At 42.3% G+C, this 22,739-nt stretch overlaps 1 protein-coding gene across 1 annotated transcript in view; it reads right to left on the reverse strand.

Moving 5' to 3' along the window:
* The window catches only part of TRANK1 (tetratricopeptide repeat and ankyrin repeat containing 1), a 73,459-nt gene extending 52,337 nt beyond the window's left edge, over positions 1-21,122 (reverse strand). The window contains exons 1-7 of the mRNA XM_069475502.1: positions 20,991-21,122; positions 17,064-17,190; positions 13,936-14,086; positions 11,332-11,450; positions 8,273-8,356; positions 7,913-8,051; positions 5,671-5,802 (exon numbers count right to left, since the gene is read on the reverse strand). Coding sequence (XP_069331603.1) covers positions 5,671-5,802; positions 7,913-8,051; positions 8,273-8,356; positions 11,332-11,450; positions 13,936-14,086; positions 17,064-17,190; positions 20,991-21,121 — 883 coding nt within the window. The 5' untranslated portion in view covers position 21,122. The remainder of the gene's footprint in view (positions 1-5,670; positions 5,803-7,912; positions 8,052-8,272; positions 8,357-11,331; positions 11,451-13,935; positions 14,087-17,063; positions 17,191-20,990) is intronic.
* Positions 21,123-22,739: the final 1,617 nt, after the last annotated feature.

Here is a 22,739-nt window from a genome sequence, read left to right on the forward strand (position 1 = left end):
AAAAAAATGAGGCTAGGTGTCCTACAAATTACTAACATAATCATAGTAAAGGGCATAGGAAAGAAAAGAACTAACAATACCTAAACTGGATGCTCTAAGGCTGAAGACAAAAAAACACTGAATATAATTGAACATAAAATGAACATAAATCTAATCAGTAAATGTGTTTCTCACAGGGGTTTGGGTTAGCTAGTCTGAAATTCTCATGGAACTGAACAAATAAGTAAATATATTATAGATGAGAGATGTTACTCTTCTCATCCCTCAATTTTTAAAAAAGGCAAATTAGAAAAGAAGAAGTCAAATTATCCCTGTTCACTGTTGATGTGATCTTATATCTAGAAAAATCTACAGGCTCCTCAAAAAAACTCTTAGATTTGATAAATGAATTCAGTATGTTGCAGGATACAAAAATCAACAAAGAGAAATCAATAGTGTTTCTTCTATGCACCAATAACAATCCAGTAGAGACTAAATCAAGAAGGCAATCCCATTTACAATAGCTACAAAAAATACCCAGGAATATATTTAAGCAAGGAGGTGAAAGATATCTACAAAGACAACTACAAAACACTGATAAAAGAAACTGTAGATGACACAAATAAATGAAAAAACATCCAATGCTCATGGATCAGAAGAATTAATATCATTAAAAGGACCTTACTACCCAAAGTAATCTATGGATTCAATGCAATCCTTATGTTGGAGCAGGAGACTAGGCAACAGGGCTGAGACCAGATGGATGCAGGGGCTTAAAGACTGGGTGCAGGTGTTAAAGTAAAGAATCCTCAAGCAGAAGCTAATTAGAGGGGCTGATAACTGCAGGCAAGAACTGGCTTCAGCCAGCTGGTCAGCTATCTCTGTCACCTTACATGAACTTTGGCTAATTACAGTATTATTTACATTGCAGTTTTAAAATTTCTCTACCCATGAAATCACCATGACAGGTGCAAGACAATCATATAAAGTATGAAAATGGGAGGGAACCCAATTTTAGGAATTACTACCCAAATTCTTAGTAAACGCCTACCCCTTAGTCTTGAATATTCTTCCCCTGAATTAATAAGACTTCAAAAGACCAAAAACCACTTCCCCCCAGTGCAGCTGCTCTTTTTGAGCCTGCCTGCGCTGAGAGTGTACCTTTGCTTTCAATAAAAAAGCTGTCACTTGCTTGGCTTAAGTAGTGCATCCTGAAATTCTTTTGTCCCCACCATCACCAAGAACCTGGAAAAACCTCCACTCAGAGGCTGCTAACACCTATCAAAATACCAATGTCATTTTTCACAGAATCAGAATTAAAAACTATCCTAAAATTCACACGGAACCAAAAAAAGAGCCCAAATAGCCAAAGCAATCCTGAGCAAAAAGAACAAAGCTGGAAGCATCACATTACTTGATTTCAAATTATACTATAAGACTATAGTAACCAAAATATCACAGTACGGCCGGGCGCGGTGGCTCACGCCTGTAATCCTAGCACTCTGGGAGGCCGAGGTGGGCGGATCGTTTGAGCTCAGGAGTTCGAGACCAGCCTGAGCAAGAGCGAGACCCCATCTCTACTAAAAATAGAAAGAAATTATATGGACAGCTAAAAATATATATAGAAAAAATTAGCCGGGCATGGTGGTGCATGCCTGTAGTCCCAGCTACTCGGGAGGCTGAGACAGGAGGATCCCTTGAGCTCAGGAGTTTGAGGTTGCTGTGAGCTAGGCTGATGCCACGGCATTCACTCTAGCCTGGGCAACAGAGAGAGACTCTGTCTCAAAAAAAAAAAAAAAAAAAAAAAAAAACTAAATACACATCTGGGAACGACACCAATCGGATATCAGACTGAGGTGGGGGGTGGGGGAGGGGATGGGGGTATGCCTACACAATGAGTGCATTGCGCACCGTTTGGGGAATGGTAATGCTTGAAGGTGCTGACTCGGGAAGGGGGGGTGGGGAAGGGAGGGATATATACCTACATGATGGGTGCAACGCGCACTACCTGGGGAACAGACACGCCTGGAGCTCTGACTTGGGGGGAAAGGCGGTACATGGGCAACGTATGTAACCTGCAATTCTGTATCCCCCATAACAACAAGATGAAATTAAAAAAAAAAAAAATCACAGTACTGGTCTAAAAATAGACACATAGATCAATGGAACAGAACAGAGAATCCATAAATAAAGCCACATATTTACAGCCAACCAATCTTTGACAAAATCAACAAGGGTATACACTTGGGGAAAGATAATCTTTTCAATAAACGGTGCTGGGAAAATAGGACTACCATGTGCTGAAGAATGAAACTGGACCCCTATCTCTCACCATACACAAAACCAACTCAAGATAAATTAAAGACTTGTATGTAAGACCTGAAACTATAAAAAATACAAGGAAAAAAACAAGGGAAAACACTTCAGCCCATTGGGCTAGGCAAAGTATTTATGCACTAAAACTGAAAAAGCACAGGCAACAAAAACAAAAAAGACAAATAGGACTTAATTAAATTAAAAAGCTTCTGCACAGCAAAAGAAATAATCAAAAGAATGAACAGACAACCTGCAGAATGGGAGAAAATATCTGCAAACTATGCATCCTACAGGGGATTAATATCCTGAATTTACAAGGAATAACTCAACAAAACAGCCCAAATAATCCCATTAAAAAGTGAGCAAAGGACATGAATAGACATTTTTCAAAAAGAAGACATACAAATGGCCAACAGGCATACGAAAAAATGCTCAACATCACTAATCATCAGAGAAATGCATACTAAAACCACAATGAGATATCATCTTACAACAATCAGAATGACTATTACTAAAAAGATAAAAAAAAAAAAAATAACAGACGGTGAGGATGTGGAGAAAAGGGACCTATACAGCGTTGGTGAGAATATAAATTAGCACAGCCTCTATGGAAACAGTATGGAGATTTCTTTTGTTCGTTTGTTTGTCTGCAAAAGTTTATTTCAGAAGTGTGGTTTGATAGGTATAAATGCAGACACACCATTCATATTCCTGCCATTTCTGAAGAGCACATGTGGCAAATTAGGAAAATTGGTGTGGATCTGCTCTACACATCTTGGGTTGTAGTAAGTCATCATTAGTCACATGGTTGCCACTGCCTCCCAAAACAAACCCATCTTTTTTCCAATTTATTTATTTTCTTTATTTTTAATTTCAGAATATTATGGGGGTACAAACATTTTGGTTACATATAATGCCTTTGCATCACCAAGCCACAGCTACAAGCGTGTCCATCCCCCATACAGTGCACTCTGCACCCATTAGTTATGAGTTTACCCATCCCCTCCACCCACCTCCCACCTGCCCAGCACCCAGTGAACATTACCTCCACGTGAGCACCTGGAGATTTCTGATAAAAATAAAATTAGAACTACCACTCAACCTAACAATTCCACTACTGGGTATCTACCCAAAGGAAAAGAAATCGTTATATAAAAACTACCTACACCCATATGCTTACCGGAATACTATTCACAATAGCGAAGATATGGAATCAACCTAAGTGTCCATCAACAGAGGACCGGATAAAGGAAATGTGATATATACACAACAGAGTACTATTCAGCCATAAAAAAATTAAATCATGTCTTTTGCAGCAACATGGATGGCCATGATCTCAAGTGAAACAAGAAAGATAAATACTGCATGTCCTCACTTATAAGTGGGAGCTAAATAACATATACAGATAAATGTAGAGTGTGGAATAATAGATAATGGAGACTAGAAAGGGAGGGTGGCAGATGATGAGAGATTACATAACACATACAATGTACGTTATTTGAGTGGATTCCCTAAAAAGCCCTGACTTCATCACTATGCAATCTATGCATGTAACATTATACTTGTACCCCATAAATTTATACAAAAAAAGGGAAATAGTCTAAAAGTATGCTGTCCAATATAGTAGCCACTAGCCACATATGGCTATTGAGCACTTGAAATGTGGCTAGTCCATATTGAGATGTGCTGAAAAAGAGTAAAACACATGCTGGCTTTCAAAGATTAGTACAAAACAAACAAAAAAAGAATAGAAAATATATCAATAATGTTTATATTAATTATAAAAAGAAATGATAATATTTTGGATACATGGGTTATATAAAATATATTTTTAAAATTAATTTCATCTATTTTCTTTTTTAGATGACTACTAAAAATTTTTAAATTGCGTATGTGTACATGAATGTTTATAGCAGCATTATTCATAATAGTCAGAAACTGGAAACAACCAAAATGTCCACCAACTGATGGATGAATAAACAAAATGTGATATATTCATATAATAGAATATTACTTGGCAATAAAAAAGAATGAAATACTGATTCATTCTGTGACACAGATGAACTATGAAAATACGCTAAAGAAGCCACTCACCAAAGGTCACAAATTATAATTATTCCATTTATGTGAAATGTTCAGAATAGACAAATCCATAGAGACAAAAAGTTGATAAGTGGTTGCTTAAGGCTGCAAGGGTGGGGGGAAATGGGGAATGATTGCTAATGGATATGAAGTGTCTTTTGGGGATGATAAAAATGTTCTAAAATGTATTGTGATGATGGTTGTACAACTCACTATCGCAAAAAGCACTGAATTGTCCACTTTAAACAGCTGAATTATAATATGTATGAATAATATTTGAATAAAGCTCAAAAAATCCATAGGATGCCTTTTCTGTTTCCCTGGGTATAGGTTCCTGGGTCCCAGTTCAGAAGGGAATGACATTAGAGTAACAAGCCTCCCTTGGGCTCCTGCAGAGATTAAACTAAAGAAAGAAAACTGCAATTTCCTACCCAGCAGACCAGAGGTTCCCAAATGGAAGCCTTTGGGCTGTGTCTAGTCCACAAACATGTTTAATTCTGAGCTTACATTTGAAAATCATGAGATTTCAGTTTTTAAAAATCCCGATTCCCAATATCTTCTGCCATCAGCAGATGACAGGCCAGCCTGGCTGCCCTGATGACCATTAGGCTGCAGAAGCACCAGGCACAAACTCCCTGCCACTCCCTGCCACTGAGGCTGAGAGTCCATTACCATTATGGAAAAAATGTTCTTCTCCATCCAAAACAAAAAACAAAAACTGAGGGGTCTCAGAGTTTCAAGAAAAGTGAGTGACTTCAGAGAGCTCTGTGGGAGCAAACACAGTCTTCGTGTTTCATAGTATAACAAGGTACACCTGTGTCAAAAGAACCAGCTTTTCCTTGCATGTGCCAGCTTCGCTCTTTCACGTGGCCCATCTGGCCCCAGTGGGTATGGAAGTCTGCAATTCCTGTGTTATATTCTAAGCACCATAAAGGCAGAATCATGTCTGTTTTCTGCTTCACAATTTATCTCTGGCAGCTAACACAGATTTGGCATAAAATATAGCACTTAGTAACCATGTGATGAGGGACAGAACAAATGCATGAGAAGCCCATGTCCTAGTCATTCAGCCTCACAGAAGCCATTTAAAGGTGAAAGAGCACATGGAGCCCAAAATTCTTCCTTCTCTCACCTCACCTCCTTTCTGCATACAGCCCACTATCAAGCATGTTTAACCCCCTGGGCCAGTGACAGGATTGAATGGGTAAAACGTGACAGTCGGTCGTGTGGGCCTTCAAATGCCTGAAACAATCCAGCCCACAGCACACCCTCCAGCGTGGTGTTGCTACTTACGCTTGATGAGGTAGCCTGGGGAGTGGGTGGCCACGATGTGCAGGACGGTGCAGCCATCCTCATCCTTCTGGTTGATGCGGCCTTTCCACTCAGGCTTGTGCTCCATGAACCACCTGAAAAGATGGTTTTCCCCTAAAGGGAATTAAAATGACTTACTGACATTATTTGCTACATACAGAAAGTCAGCAAAGTGAGTCAATGTGTACCATATTAAGGTAACCAAATGGGAACTCCAGCATGTTTCCACTCCCCACAAACAGGTGTGGGAGACATGGGAGTTTGTAAATTGAAAGGATGAGTAAGGTCAGGTTCACTAGAAGCCTGAGACAGGGTTTCTTATACATGTGACTGAGCTAGAGATGTCAGGAGAAAGAGAGCGAAGGAAGCAGGGCAGGGGAGGGAGCTAAGCAAGAAAGTGGTCCTAGCTGGAGTCGCTCCAGCTGATCCCACAACCCTACGATGAGTTCTGGGGCAGGAATTGCACCACAGCCTTGGCCCACCCTGAGGGATGGGAGCTGGCCTTTTGCATCCCCATGTCAGTTAGTCAAGAGCTACAGAATGCGCCTGGGGAGCGAGGGGAGGTCCAGAGGGAACCTCCCTAAGAAGTGTGCCTGTTGACAAAGAGCAATTCTTGAGCCAAGGGGGCAGCTGTGAATTGTTGGCAGCCAATACTGACAGCAGGTGGGGGTGAGGGGTGCTGGTGGTGAAGAGGTTTCCACTTCACTTATCAAGACAGTATCTCTGATTACATTACCTTACTACATTACTATCAGTAGGACACACATTTTAAATTCTTTTCCCAGACTCCTTCTTTGTAGCTCCTGAGCTCTTGGAAAGCCACAAACCTCTGCCAATTCTGTGGACACCATTTGTCACCATGTCAGAGTTGTCCTCTGAGAAATGAATTAGGGATAAACTTGAAGGCTTGTTCTTACCAATACCACCTGTAACTACAGGAGCTAACTTAAAGAGTAGACATAGTAGGGAATCGTGACATTCATAACCATAGGCACACTTCTCAGCGTTCTAGTTTCCTAATTTGAAACTGGAAGGGTTAAATTGCTTTTAATGAGGCTTTACTTTTAAATGTTTTATCCACCAATCCCTGTGTAAGAATAAAATCTCTTATGGATTCCCCACAATATGAAACAGATAATGGCAGCACAAATCTGGTTAAAGCAAAGAAGGTCCCAACTCATCATTCCCCCATTCCTCAAGAGATGATACAGCCTATAAGAAGTAGACTAGACAAGTTCTCTTGGCCCCTTCTGGCTCTAAAACAGTATGGGCAAATGTCCAACAGTGATGCCACATACTGGAAAGAAAAACAAACTTCTGTCTTAAGTGTGAGTGTGTGTTAATGATAAAATAAAAATATTTTAAAATTTAAATCCTAAATCCTATAACTAGATGGTGAAGCTTTAAAAAAAAATAATTTTATGGGCTGGGCACGGTGACTCACACCTGGCAGGTCTAGGCAGGAGGATCAATTGAGGCCAGGAGTTAGAGACCACCGGGGCAACATAGCGAGACCCCATCTCTACAAAAAATTTTAAAAATTAGCCAAGTGTAGTGGCACATGCCTATAGCCCTAGCTACTCAGGAAGCTGAGGCAGGAGAATTGCTTGAGCCCAGGAATTAGAGGTTGCAATGAGCTATGATTACGCCACTGCATTCCAGACTGGGCAACAAAATGAGACCCTGTCTCTAAAAAAAAAGAATTTTATGAAAACAGCAGTCCTTTAAAAGAACCACAACCAACCTGTACCAGCAATAGCCCATGTTTCCCTTGAGTTTCCCCCGCCCCCCTCCCGCCAGCCACAGTCCCAGAACACAGCAATCACCAGAAAATGAATGTTAGGAAAAAGACCAAAGCTGCCTTTGCCAGCAGGAGGAAACTCCACAGCTCTCCTGAGAGTACTGCCCAGCAAAAGCTGTCTGTCCCAAGTCCCCTCCTTGGGTCCCAGGGCTCCATCCTGCTGCCAGGATCTGTCTAGGAACATGGAATCCTTTCAGTTTGGGCCTCCTGTAGCTACCAGGTCCCAGGAGAAATAAAAATGATGCTGTTTCCCTGCTGCTTCATTCATTTGAATAATCAAATAATTTAAATATTCAAATGATTTGAATATGCTACATTCAAGGAAATAAATTCTAGTTTCACCTGAGCTCAGCAGAGTCCCAGAGCCCAGAGCTCAGAGCCGGAAGGGCAGCCTGTAGGGTATATAACTGGGAGAAGACTCACTTGCTTTGATACAGAGTCGCATGAGGGCATGAAGAGGGTACGGTCCTATAGTCTCAATACTTGCACCAATGGAGATCAGCCACTGGACTAACTTAGGAACGTGTTCCATTTTTTCATAAAGTCCAATGAAGACATATTTCTGGAAAAAAACACACAGGAAGAATCATGAAAGTCACTGCAACAATAGGAAACTTCAAACTTCTTCACCCATAGTTTGGAATCAGTACTAGATTAGCTGTGGCCCAAGCCTAAGATTATTATAAATAACAAATTTGTGGTGAGGTAGTTGAAGAGGAAGGTCCCAGATACAAGGCTGAAGTAGCCTGATTTGAAGCCTTATGTTTCAAGAAGCCACCTTACCTCAAAGAGACTTTTCAGTGATAACTCTGGGACATGGATATTTTTTGGTAGTCGGTCTTTTTTCGCACACAGAAGTAGAAATGACTGGTGGGAGGGAAGAAAAAGAACAGGTAGGAATAACGTTCTCCACATAGACTTCTAGAGCAGAAAGGTTATTTTAAGCTTTTAAACAAGCAAACAAAAAACAACCCACCTTCTACCCTTGTCTCCTTTTTAAAGCTACCTGCCAAGTTTTTCAGCCTGAGCCCTGATAATCAAAGTCTCTGTCTAGCCAACCTCCTGTTCCTGCTGAGGGCTAAGGTCCCTCCCACTTCCTCAAAGCCTGCTGAGGACAGGAGCAGCTGATGTCATGCAGCATTTCAGACAGTACAGTGGTAGTAGGGTAAAAATTAAAGTAATTCCCTGCAAAGTTCTTAAACCTTAGCAAGCAGAAGACTCAAATCCTTTAGAAATACCCCATCCCAATCAATTCTTTAGCACATCAGAGTTTCATAAGCCCCAAGTATTTGGAGCCTATCACACCCTACTGAGTGGGGTGCTGGACCCAGCTCCTATCAACTAGTGAGCTGATTGTGCACATCTTTTCCCAACTCTAAGTCCTGTATGTCACAATAGCACCTGGAAATTGGCCATGGCTAGAGTATTTACACTATGGAAATTGGCAAACGCTACAAATCAGGACATTTTTTTTTTTCTTTCCCCAGAGAGCCAGTTGTTAAACCAATGACCCTATCTAAAGTCACTGGGGAGACTGAATCCCAGAGAGGTTAAGCAACTTCCCCTATGCTACAGCATATCCTGAGAAGACCCTATTGAGATCATCTACCTATGCCAAAAAATCTAAGAATTCCAGGCTCTGGTATGACCATGACTGGAGACCCAGTCTCAGCTTCAACCTCCCTCATGTATGCTCTTGCCAGTAGATGCAGGACTATAGAAACTGAGCCTATGGCCACATCTGACTTCTAGTTTCTTTCAGTTTGATGCCCATTCTTAACTGTTCACCCTAAGGAGTCCCCACTGCCCACACTCAACCCCTGATGATATATGTTTAGGTTCTAACAGTTCCCATTGCTGGCCTGGCTTTTATAAGATGCCTGTGTCTCCAATATTTGGGAATTACCTGAGCCCCACTGCAGGCAGCATGTTAGACCTGCCACTTGAGCTGGGCTGGATTCCTGGGCTTTCCCTTGGCTGGCTGGGATGATAACCTATTAGGAGCTGCCTGGCTCCCACTCTTTCACTCCCCACCTAGGTCATGTCTACCCCACACTGGGAAGAAGAAACAGAGTTCCTTCCTGGGTGCTATAAATTGAAACATATTTCTGCTAGCAAGGCCTAAAGCTTCCTACTCGTAGAACCACTCTAGCACTTGGCATCACAGAATTTCAGAACTTTTTTTAAAAATAAAACTAGAAAGATCCTTAGAGATCATTTAGTCCAGCCATCTTATCCAAAGAGAAAAGATTTCAAATGTCTTTAACAGGGCCCTGGACTTCCAACTCCTGGTTTCCTGAGAGTCCAGTCTGCTTTCCTCATCCCCGATGCCTGCCCTCCCCAAGGCCTTTTAATATGAGGATAACCTTCAGGGCACCCATGGCTGGAATTTAGGGGGTTTCCCATAAGCCCCTGGAAACTACACATATTATTGTTTGAGCATGCAAAGAAAGCCCCATAGATTTCATTACATTTCCAATGAAATCCATGACCTTGCCAAATATTTAATTCTCTATTCTAAAGTCATTCAGCCTGCCTGGATCAGCAGTCCTTAACAGGTTGCCCTTGCTCTTGGTGACTTTTCTGGACTGCTCAGCTTTAGAAAGCCCAGCAGGCCCTTTCTAACTAAACTCCCTGTCTTGGCCAGCCCATTCTTATGAGCACTTATACCTATCATTCACTGGGTCCTTAGTATATGCCAGGTCTTACAAAACGCCTTAGTTCGATGCCTGGCACGTTGTAAGCCTTCAACAAATATTAGCTGATATTATTATTAGGTGCTCTGGTCCATTATTTCTGATGCTTACCAAAACCCTGAGAGAATAGAGGTCTATATGCTGCAACTTACAAATGAGGAAATGAGGCTCAGAGAGGAAGTAATGAGCCCAAAATAGTAAGCGGAGGATTATGATTCAAGACACATCTCTGTGAAATAGAAGTCCAGGCTCCACAGTCCATCTGCTCCTTCATTCCATGGATTCCTGGCCCCAGGTTCAGGTCTTACCCTGATATAGTTTGGATATATGGCCCCTCCAAATCTCATGTTGAAATCTGATCTCCAGTGTTGGGAGGCAGGGCCTGGTGGGAGGTATTTGGGTCATGGGGAAGATCCCTCACGGATGGCCTGGTGCCCTCCCTGAGACAATGGGTGCATTCTCACTTTATTAGTTCACGGATAGCAGGTTGTTTACAGGAGTCTGGCACCACCTCCTCTCTCTCTTGCTCCTGCTCTCACCATATGACACACCTGCTCCCCCTTCACCTTCCATCTTGGTTAGAAGCTCCCTGAAGCCCTCACTCGATGCAGATGCTGGCTCAATGATTCTTGTCCAGCTTGCAGAACCATGAGCCAAATAAACCTCTCTTCTTTATAAATTACCCAGCCTCAGATGTTTCTTTATAGAAATGCAAAACTGACTAATACAGATCCTACAACCTCACTTGCTGCTATTCAAATGTTTAAAACCATACAGAAACCCCTGTGAGCAGCACAGACAGGTCATCTGGGCCCACACTAGCTAACGCAGTATAAAAAAGATTGTAAAGATGAACATGCAATTATTTATTTTCCTCATTAGCATTTGGATTTTACATTTCTTTGTGACAATGGAGACACAGAGCAAGGAGTGAGGTTGCCACAATCTAAGTATTTTTCCCATCTTTAAAACTTGCTGATTAATCTATCTCAATGAGTTGCCATCTTTAATGATATCCCAGTTAAAAAGTTATTCTGGCATTAAGGTAAACAAATAAAATAAATTATAATTCCTCAGTGCAACAGCAAGAAAACATGTAATCAGGCATGTACTTTCTCCATAAAAGAGCCATCTCCTTTTACTTACATGCCATAATCCTTTCTTTGCCAACTTTTCTATTACAGTTTGCCACACTTCTGTTGAGAATCCACTCGTGAAAATATGATCAAAACAGGGCAAGAAACTTTGCAAAACAATGGAGTCACCTAAAAGAAAGTTTCATAGTTAGGAAATTTTAATGTGGAGAAAGTCTAGAACATTTGGGAAAAGGTCCTCCAATTAAGACCACACATAGACAAATGGTCAATTAAAGATATCAGAAAGAAAAGCATTTTCAAAGTGGTATAATGTCCTTTATAATTGACTGAAGTGGCACTTTGTTTTTTTGTTTTTTGTTTTTGAGACAGGGTCTTGCTCTGTCATCCAATCTGGAGTGCGGTGGCCTCATCATAGTTCACTGCAACCTCTAACTCCTGGGCTCAAGTGATCCTCCTGCCTCAGCCTCTCGAGTAGCTGTGACTACAGGCACGTGCCACTATGCCCAGCTAATTTTTCTATATTTTATAGAGACAGGGTCTCAATGTTGCTCAAGCAGGTCTCAAACTGCTACCCTCAAGCGATTCTTTCACCTCGGCCTCCCAACATGCTCAGATTATAGGCTGAGCCACCTCACACAGCCAAAAGTGGCGATTATTTTAAGTTCATCCATAAAAATCAATCCCCTAAGAGATAGGCAGTGTAATGTGAACTAACATTCACTTTACTTTTCTATTTGCCAAGCCCAGTGACATGTATTTATATTTAATCCCCCAAACAAATCACCAAGGCAGTGCCTATTATCTGCATCTACAGAGAAGGAAATGGAAGCTTGAAGGAAGTTACAAAGCTCACTTCCTTTGAAAAATGTGACAAATATTACTGTTACCCAAATGATTAGAAACTATTACAAAAGAGGGTAATATTCATGACATATCATACAGCAAGTTCATGACAAAAACCAAGATTGGAACCTAGATCTACCAACTGTTTTAATCAATACACATCTATCTAACCCAGTGGCTCATCAACCTACTGCATCTCATAATCCTCCAAATTACATCTCTCAAGCTCATGGATGAGAATGTCCAAGGCAACAGGTCAAGTGTCAGAATAATTTGGCACATCTTCCAGAATTATTAATTTCAAAAATAAGTAAATATCAAAACAAACACAAATATCAAAAAAAACATATACTATATGAATGGATACAAAATTTCCATAAATATATTTTTCAAAATTTATAAATTGGGTCATGGACATACATTTACCATCCAAAAAGGAGTTCTTTGGTGGAAAAGTATTAGACGCATTCCTTTCAGAAGTCCTGTTAACTGTCCCCTTTCAGGGTGAGGGCAGAATGAAAACCACCCAGATTATCTTAAGGGGAGGTCACCAAGAAGCAGTTGCTTGGAATTCCCATTAACTCCAGCCTGGATTCTGGCAAAAGAGCGACTTTTAAAAGATGCAGAGAAGACAGTGAGGAAGTGCAGGGAATAGGCCAAGCTATCAGATTAGGAGGTAAAAGAGACCAGCTTTGGCCACTGTAGGCAAAAGGCCAACAGGAGAGCTATGACCCATCAGCCCTTATCTAGAGACCTTCTGCTTCTCTGTCTAGGGGACACGGCTGTACCTGCCTCTAACCCCTTCCCACTGCCTGCTACTGCTCTAACCCCTCCCTGTGCCCAACTTGTCAAAATCTGTGGGACCCCATGCACAGACCACAGAAGTTGCTTTCTCACAATAGCAATGGGAACAGTTGAATCGATAACAGATGATCAGTTGTCAGCAGTGATTTCCCCACATCTGAGAGCCAACGACTGTTCCTCAGCAATGCTAACATGTACCATTTTTCACTTTCTAACGTCTCTGAAATTGGAGCATGTCTTATAATTGATGTTGTTTCTCACTGGCAGAACATAAACAAATGGCACATCTTAAATTAGTACAACTTAAATTTGATCAAACACAATGTTTGAAGACAGCAGCCTGGTTACTGGCAGAACTTTAGACTGCATCACCACTGGCAAGGTGCATACAACATTGTGCTTTACAGGTTTCTGATTTTGACTAATCTGGGCCCCTGACAAAGCCATCTCACAGGCCATTAGAGTAGTAATCTAATGCAGCAATGCAAAAGGGTCCCTTCCTCCAGCACACAAGTCCTCTGCTGATGCCGAGCTGGGCAGTGAGCAAGCATCGCAGCCATGATGCTGAGCACCCATTATCAGCTTTCACAGGATCCTCCGTCAGCCCTTCCAGGTTATTTTCATAGCAAACGAGAATATTTTCTAAACATATTGGAGAAATACACATGATAATCACAGGAAAGAGCAAAAATCACATAAGACAAGAAGTATAAATAAGGAAATCTCTGTGAATAGCAACATGGAACACTTAAGGGGTCTGAAACAAAACTCCCAAAGCCTTAAGTCATTTGTGCAAAAAGACTTAGTTGTTTTTTCAAAAGCATTAGCCACCAAAGCTTCCAAAATGCTAATGTGAAAACCAGTTTCATTCAAACTACATGAATCAGCCACGAAGAAATTATCTGCCCTGAAATTATCTCCACGGGAGCCTGAGTCCCCAGAAACTATTCAAATAAAATGACAAGTACTTTAAAAAAAAAAAAAAGTGTCCCCAGTTCTGACTTACTGCTCATAGTGGTGAAGACTCCAACAAGGAGATCAGCAACCTGTGTCTGGTCTTGACTGCTCCGCAGAAGTCTCAGACCCTCAAAAAACATGCGAGCAGCTTCATAAGGCTGGCGCAACCGCAGCAAGGAATAACCAGCCCGGTAGTATCCCTGGAATAGGAAAAAAAACAACACAGTAATGTACTACATCTGTCTTACCTGCCACTGAAAGGAAAGGCAAGATTGGCAACATGGGGAAATCCAACTCTGGAAGTCTTGCTTCTCTGTAAACATGGACTTCTAACAAGCATTGGATACAGGGTTTCCACATTATATTCTGTGCCACATTTTCCCTGTCATTTTTAACTGCCAAGAAAATAATCACTTTTAAATCCATGACTTATACATCATCTAACATATGACACAGAGAGAAAGAAGTGGGCCTGCTTCCAATTACATGTGTGGTTTATTTATTCATACCTCAAATCACGGCGTGGGCCGGAACAGAGGATGAAAAAATCCTACAACTAGTGTTCAGGAAAAGAATACAATTGTCATGTAAACACAGTTGTTTTCTGCTCCTTTCAATCAAAGTAAACACAATTTCTACTGGGTATGTAAGAAAAAAAGAATGTAATGACAAGCATTGAGATTTACTGAGCTCCACATCTGGTATATATTAGCAATATATATCAGAGGCCAAAAAACCAAATTTGATTTCTGTAAAAAGGACTCTTGAATAGGAATAAAATGATATTGCCTTCTCCACTTTGATCATCTGAATCAGCATAAGGGATCTACCAAAACAATTTTCTAAATTAACTAGTGTTCACCAACTGGGTTCATAAAAAAGCAAGCACTTAAAAATTCCACATAGCACCAAATCTCTGATTATTTAATGATTTGTTTTAACCTTCATTTGAAAGTCTAAAGACCTCAGATAACAATTTAGAAAAGGAAAAAATGTGTGTTTTGTTTTCTTTTGTCCAACCAAGCAAGCAAGCTAAGATGGTACAAAATCTCCCATTTCTTTGCCTTCCTCAGATTGAAGTTTCTTTCTTTTCTTTTCTTTTCTTTTTTGGAAAGAGGTAGGGGATCAGAATATGCCACCCCAAAAGATGCCAGTCTGGCATAAGGATTATTTTGACCTGAAGGCATTTGAGATTCAACAGATACAAAAAGAAGCCTTCCCAGGTCTTCACTTAACTGACTAAAGGAAGAAACTCCTAAGAAATGAGAATTTCCAGAAATTCCTTCTCTCAGGGAAGTTTAATGGCCATGAAGAAGACTTAAAAGTCAGCACCAAGATGGGCCTGCACAAACACAAACCTTGCTAAGATAGCCCTTATCTTCCATTAGTTTCCTCTCTCTCTCTCTTTCTCTCTCCTATTTACATATATACCTTCCCACAGTTTGTAGCTCCTAGAAGCTTAAAAATCCTTTGTCTTGTCATCTCCCCAATTGTCACTCTTTGTTTAAAACGGTATATAAGCTCTCAGGCCTATCCGCTTCTTTGGGGTCTTCACTTCTTTTATAGGAAGATCCCATGTCACATAAAAGTTAACATCAAATAAGATTTATATGCTTTTCTCCTGTTAATCAGTCTCTTGTCAGTCTAATTTGCAGGGCCACAGACACTAAACCAAAAGGGGGTAGAAGGGAAATTTTTTTTTCCTCCCCTGCAGACTACAGAGGACAATGGCTATTGGGGAGGAAAGTAGAGATGGAGAGAGACACCCAGGAGCTCTGAGCAAGAAGGGGAGGTACCCTGATAGCTGTGTTATCAGGTTTGGCCACTCAAAGAAGAACCAGGAGCATCACCCAGGACCACCTCAGCCCCTTGGGCCACAGCCACAGCCTCCACCTCAGGGATGTGGGCAAAACCCAAATACTCCTCATCCCATACCAGTTTAAGATGGCAAAATCCTAAAATGTCTTTGAGAAGAATTTCTCAGGAATGCACTCCCATTTTCAAAACTAGTCAATAACTTCTAAAGTATTCGCCCTCCAAAAATAGAGGCTTAAGAGTCAGTGTCTACCTAAAATGTAAAATCTCCAAATCCCTCTCTCAGGGTTGGAGTTATCTAGAGGTCAAACCTCCCCCACTCCCTTCCGTTCTGTTTCTAGCGGTCATACACGAAATGCAGATCACTGAGAACGTAAGAACTCCTGTTCACTGAGTACCAACAACTTTACTTAATGTTTCCTTAATCCTCAAAGCCACTCTAAGGCATAGGCATTATTTCACTTTAGAGTTGAGGAAAGTAAGGCTTAAAGAGAGAAAAGTAAACTCATCCAAGCTGCTGAAATCAGTACACAGCAGAGCATGAGACAGAAAGGCCGGTGCTTTTTCCACTTTATTGTGGAGCATCTCTATAAACTGCCTGTACCACTAATTTGACACTTAATTTTATATATGCTTCTTCAGCTGCCTCCAGGATTGCTGGTAAATTTAAGGCCTCTGATTTTAATGCCAGTCCCCTCCCCAGCTTGAATGTGAATTACTCAAGGGCTGGTGTCTTCTACTCCTTTTGTCTCCCTTGAGGCACCAAGAAGAGTGAAGGTGCCTTGAAGAGTAGCACTAGGGCATTTTAGCTGAAAAAACAATCACATGATCATTTGACCTTTGTTAACAACCTTGAAGAGTCTTACTGGCCTCTCAAACTTCCCTGATCTCTCCAAAGAGCTAGTTTCTACTGTAAGAAATGCTTCTGAAGAATCTGCATTGTGCTGTCCACCCAGCTTGCATTTGAAATAAAGCCTTGCTAAAATGAAACTTGCAAACAGCAAAGAACATGAACAGATAATGAGTTATGGTGTGACTACATTAGAACAAAACAAGCTGCTCTGTGATCTCCACTGCACTCCATTCACTAGGAGGCCAAGCTCCCCTGTGCCGTACAAGTGCACTTAAACCCTTGGCCAGCATGGTTTTCACTCTTCTCCAGATAATTCTCACATGCCCTATGGGCATCTGTCCAAAGTGCAAAGAGAGTCGAACTAGAAGCACTCCTAACATTTCCATTTTAAAAATAAGGGAGTGAAAGAAGCAGGTTAAGAGAAAGGAGGCAGCAGCCCCCAACCCCAGCTGCCACTCTCCTGTACCTTCACTTGCCCCCCACCATACCCTCACTCGCCCCACCCATACCTTCACATAGGTTGGATCCCACTGGAGACATTCCTTGGCAGCAACAAATGCCTCGTTCCACTTCCCAAGGCTGTAAAACGCATTGGATTTGTTGCACAGCAGCACAGCCAAGTCCCTCGGAGGAACCCTTTGAGAAAGAACAAACCAGTGGTCTGTAAAGCAATCATTCTGCAAATACAGAAAATCCTTGAAGGCCACCACTCTGGTACTGGCTGCTGCCATCAGAAAGTGGGCGTCAGCAGAAAATGTCTCATTTATGCTTATCAGACCAGTCTCACAGGCTCCTAGAAAGCCTGGATCATTTACAGTGTACAAATCTGTCCTTCCTCACTCTCAAATCTCTGCTCCCACCTTTTAATGACAAATGTTCTCAACACCTTGGTTCCATCCCCAACTGATTTCCACGGATCTTTTTATTTTTCCAGACCATCGGATAAAATTCTGGGAAAACAGTGACCAGTCCTAATGATGGAGAGGATGGAGTTCCCACTGAGACTTTACAGAGTTCAGACATGGTATGAACCACCCTACATGCATGTTCATGCAGAATAACTCAGAGCATATCACAGGAAGCGCCTTTCAGAACATGTGATCACACCATCTCCACTGCCAGCTCTCGGGAGAACAGGCTGCAGGTAAGAGGCCTGTGCAGGCCCCGGGAGCAGGGTCTATGGGCATGGAATTCCAGGCTCCTGGTACCCATAGTGTGGACCAACGGGGAGGCAAGGGCTCTGGGTGAGTAAGGCCCTGGCCCCACAGGCTCCTGCCTATGATGAGAGCCACAGCTGCAAGATGGCCAAGGGGGTGAGGGCACCCTAAAACATGGCAAGGCAGCGGCCTCTTTTGTCTGTGTCTACTAGACTCTAGGGTAATACAGCTTCAAGGCTAGTGCTGAAACCAGGTTGGAAGAAGAAAGAAAATGCAAAATAAACCACAATATGTCAAGAGAAGCCCAGGTGCCACTGGAATGTAAGACACATGAGGGAGAAAAGCAAGGCTTATGATTTCTTTTTTATTTAATATTTTAATTGTGAAAATAATGCAAATCACTGTAGAAAAGTTAGGTAATACAGATAAGCACAAAAATAAAACAATGTATAAATCATCTCTATCACTGTCCCCACCCTCAATGCTTTATGTGTCTGGTTCTTTCATGGCCCATCATTCCCTCTCAGTGCAGGGAAGAGGCTCCAGAAACGCAAAAGAGGCAGTGAGTGATTAGCACGCGAGCCGCGACCGCCAGTGTTGGAGATCCCTGGTGTCCATCACAGACACCCTGGCCGGTGCAGCCATTCCCAGCCACAGTGGCTGTTGGCTGCAGCTAGGGGCTCTCAGCACCCCCTTGTCCAGAGATTTAGCCTCAGCCTAATAAGAGCTCCCCTCTCACCAGGAAATAACACCCATGATTATGGACTGAATTGTGTCCCCTCTCAAAATTCATAGGTTGAAGTCCTTAACCCCAATGTCAGCATATCTGGAGATGGAGCCTTTGGGAAGTAACTATGTTTGGATGAGGTCATGAAGGTGGGGCCCTCATGATGGGATTAGTGCCCTTATAAGAAGAGACACTAGAGAGCTCGCTCTCGTGTGTGCGCGCGCGCTCTCTCTCTCTCTCTTTCCATTATGTGAGCACACTGTGAGAAGACAGCCATCTATAAGCCAGGAAGAGGGCCCTCATGGAAACACCTTGATCTTGAACTTCCCAGCCTTCAGAACTGTGAGAAATAAATTCCTGTTGGTTAAGCCACCCAGTCTATGGTATTTTGTTATGACAGCATGAGCAGACTAATATAGGCCCACTCCCCAGGGGCCAGACAGCCTATAGCCAACGCCTGACGTGAGAACCAAAAGGTTAGCCCCTGGCCTCAAAGTGGAACCAGCTCTGCAGTACAGTTCCTGCCCCAGAACTCCCTGTGGGATCAGACCAAATCTGGCTCCAGTTTAGACACCATCCCTGCTTGGAGCCTTCCCTTGCTCCATCCTGCCTCCCTCAGTCCCCTTCTCCTGAGAGTACTCGCTCAGTAAGTCACATGCACCCAAATCCCTATATTAACTGACAGCGGCAGGAAGGCAAGAAGCAGGTGATGAGCAAAGGGAATAGTGTCAGGAAGGCCCCATAAAAGGTAACTTGTGAGGGTCCAGAAGTCCCATCAGTGGTCACGCAGGTGGTAAGTGGTGGAGCTGAGGTTTGAGCACACACAGTGTGGGGTCAGTCTACAACCTTAACCACTATACAATACTACCTCTTTCTAGGAAAGTTCAATGTTCTACCTTGAATGAGGAGCTCTAGGCCCAACCCTGACACGATTGTGGTGTGTACTGGGACAAGGCAGGACAACAGAAACAACAGGTACAAGCCAATTACACTCAATGCGAATTCAACTAGATCGTAGACTCTAAGGTGAGTGGAGTCAGAGGCGGGAGCCATGTTTAAGTAATTACTTTGGTGCCATTTCTCAGCACAAGTTTAGGTTGTGTGTACCCCCACAGATGCCAACCTCTGCTTCCTCTACTACAGCTGTTCCCAAAGGATGATCTGAGAACCTCTGGGGGTCCTCAAGACCATTTCAGGTAGTCCACAAGGTCAAAAGATTTTCACAAACGTGGCCCCCAAATAATGTTACCTTTTATGGAAAAGAGGCTTTTGTGATTAACAAAAGATGTGGCAGATGTGATTAACATAAGGATCTCGAGAAGGGGAGATTATCCTGGATTATGACATGATTACAAGGGTCCTTACAGAAGTAGACAGAGGGAGACACTAAAACAGAGGAAACAGTGATGGGATGGCAGAAGTAGAGATTGGAACAATGACTTCTGAAGATAGTGGAAGGGGCAGCAAGCCAAGGAATACAGGCAGCCACTCAACAGTGCCCACCACCTTAGTGACCAGGCAGTATGTACTGTGGCCAGCAAGTAAAGAGCATAGATAATTAAGAAAAGGGCAGGGAAATTGATTCTCCCCTCGGAGCTTCCACAAAGAACAAGCCCTTGATAACACCTGGATTTTAGCCCTGTAAGACTCATTTAGGACTTCTGACCTCCGGAACTGCAAGAGAATAAATCTGTATTGTTTTAAGCCACTAAATTCACAGTAATTTGTTACAGTGGCAACAGGAAATTAATACAACAATAACACTAAGACATTATGCACCTTTTTCACCCTCATTCTCTCACATGCATACAGGAAGTTTTCCAGAAGCTACATGACATGTGATATGGCCAACAGACTGAATGCAGAAGCAGATGTAAGAAGCCAGCTGTCTTCTATTGAGACAGACATTAAGGAGATTTGCAAAAATATACCACTCTTCTTACTAAATTTTTGTTTTGGAAAATATGGTCATTTTTCATAAAAATATAACATGTAATGGGATTATTGATATTTTAAATGAATTAGTAAATACATACTTTAAATTCTTTCTCAGTTTTAGGTTCTAATATAGACTGTTTTGATAGCTACAACCTACATAAACAAAAGTTCTTTGGGGTCCTCAATAATTTTTAGTAGAACAGGTCTAGTAGAAGCTGAAGGGGCCGGGAAAGGGAAGGTGAGCCTTACTGCCCCAGTGGTATGCACTGTGGCTAGGGAGTAAATGGCACGGATGATTAAGAAGATGAAATGAATGACAGTGGGGGGGTTTGGGGACTTCTGCCATCCCAGGAACTCTGACCCCTCAGCCAGTCAGAAGAGGAAATTCTTTTATGTTTATCAACAATCCCCTGCGTTTCACTTTCTATTTCCCTTATTACACTAACATTCTCGCTTCCAGATTTGCGAGCTGAGAAGCAGAGAAGACAAATAGGAAGTGAGGGAGAAAGGAAACAGAAACTAAGTGGTGTGGTAAGAAATGAGAAGAAAACATAAGCAACAGAATCCCCATTTACTTAAAGAAGAAAAAGTGGGGTGAAAATCCAAACACTTACCCCCACTGGCATAGCTGCAGGAGAATCTGAATGGCTTCATCATACTTTCTGATGGCCAAAGAGAAGTTCCCATTCTTAAAAACCCGGTTGCCAGATTCTTTCAACAGCTCAGCATAAACTACTGGGTCCATCCTGTGAGGATATGGAGGAAAGGCTTGCCGCCGCCAGGCCCGTGCAGGGCACGTTCACCTTCACATCTGCAGTGCTGAGAATCTGGACAAGGAGTTTGTTCATTCTGGCTCCACCCACCTCAGAGAGCACAACCTGGCAACACCTCTCACCACCAGGGAACCAGACAATGTCTGACAAGACCATTTCTTTCTCAGTTCTTTTCTGACCTCAGGAGTGGCCAAAATAGTTCCATTTATTCAGTTTTAATGATCTGGAGGAGGTCTCTTCCATGCATGAGGCAACATAAACCTGGCAGGTAGTGAGCACTATTTCTGTAATAGGCTCTAGTATTACTCTCTCATCTGTCCACCACCACAGCCTGTAAGAAGGCATTGTTCCCACTGCTCAGATGAGGAAACTGAGGCTCAGAGAGGTTCAAGTCATTTGCCTCGCGATTTGCTAATGGCATTTCCCAGTTCTGACTCCAGATCTACCAATTCCAAGTTTCTTCTCTTGACCCCTGGACCATATCACCCTATTGGTACAAGCAAAACTCAGCTGACAGTCCTTCCTCTCTCTTAGATGGTGGGACAGGGACGGAAGGTGCAGTCCTGAAGGCGTGGATATGCAAGTGGCTAAGACACAGGGACACAACCACTGCCTCTCCTGCCCCCTCCCTTCTTAAAACACTATCAGATAAGCCTTGGAATATTTGTCCCTGAGACTGCCATTGTCTGCCTACTTGTCTGCATCCCCCAAGGGCACTTGCCTCTTTCAGGTCATGACCCCTATTTTGTTCATTTTTGTAGCCCTATGGTCTAGCACATAAGGGGCGTTTAAATATCTGTGGTATAGCAAATTGAATGCAAGAGCCAGAGAAGATGCACATTACTGATTTTCTCCAGTGTGGCCTGGGTGGCTGGAGAGAAATACCTGGCAGCCCTGACTATGTGGCAGGCCTCAATAAGCGTGCCGAACAAAGGCAGGAGAGGACAGCGCCCAAGAGAGCTTCAAGCAGCAGCTGCCAAGGAGACAAGGGAAAGGGGAGGTCAGAAGAGATGTCCCTTAGGATTCCATCTTCTAGGGATGGCAATGGGAAAGGCAAATTGGTGGCGAGGATCTTAAATATGTGGACAATTCAGGTGTTCACAGATGCCAGGTATCTATGGGGTCATAAAATCTATTGGGTGTTTTTGTTGACCAACACAATTGTTGGATAAATAATAATTATTACTATTTTTGTCATTTCAAATCTTGGTGGGAGGTCGAGGCGGGGAGTAGACCCAAGCAGGTACAAATGGTAGTTTATTTTAAATACATTTGGCTTCTTGGGAATATGGTATGTAAACGGTGCTACATTCCTTGGGCAGAGCTTTATCAGAATCAGACACATGGCTCTTAAACAAGTCAGAATACAAAATCCTACCTACACTTTTCATTCAACAATCTCTAAATTATATGACTCTTATTTATACAGAGATGACTGAACAGAACATGAAAAAAAAATTAAAGAATTGATGTACCAGAGAATAAAGATATGTTTCTCTTCCAAATATTGTCAGTCATTTGTCAAATAAGTATTTCTTAAACTGGTCATGATCACACCTGTAGAACAAGAAAACCCCTATAACTGAAAGG

Source organism: Eulemur rufifrons, chromosome 7 (genome assembly GCF_041146395.1).
Source record: "Eulemur rufifrons isolate Redbay chromosome 7, OSU_ERuf_1, whole genome shotgun sequence".
Lineage (NCBI taxonomy): Eukaryota > Metazoa > Chordata > Mammalia > Primates > Lemuridae > Eulemur > Eulemur rufifrons.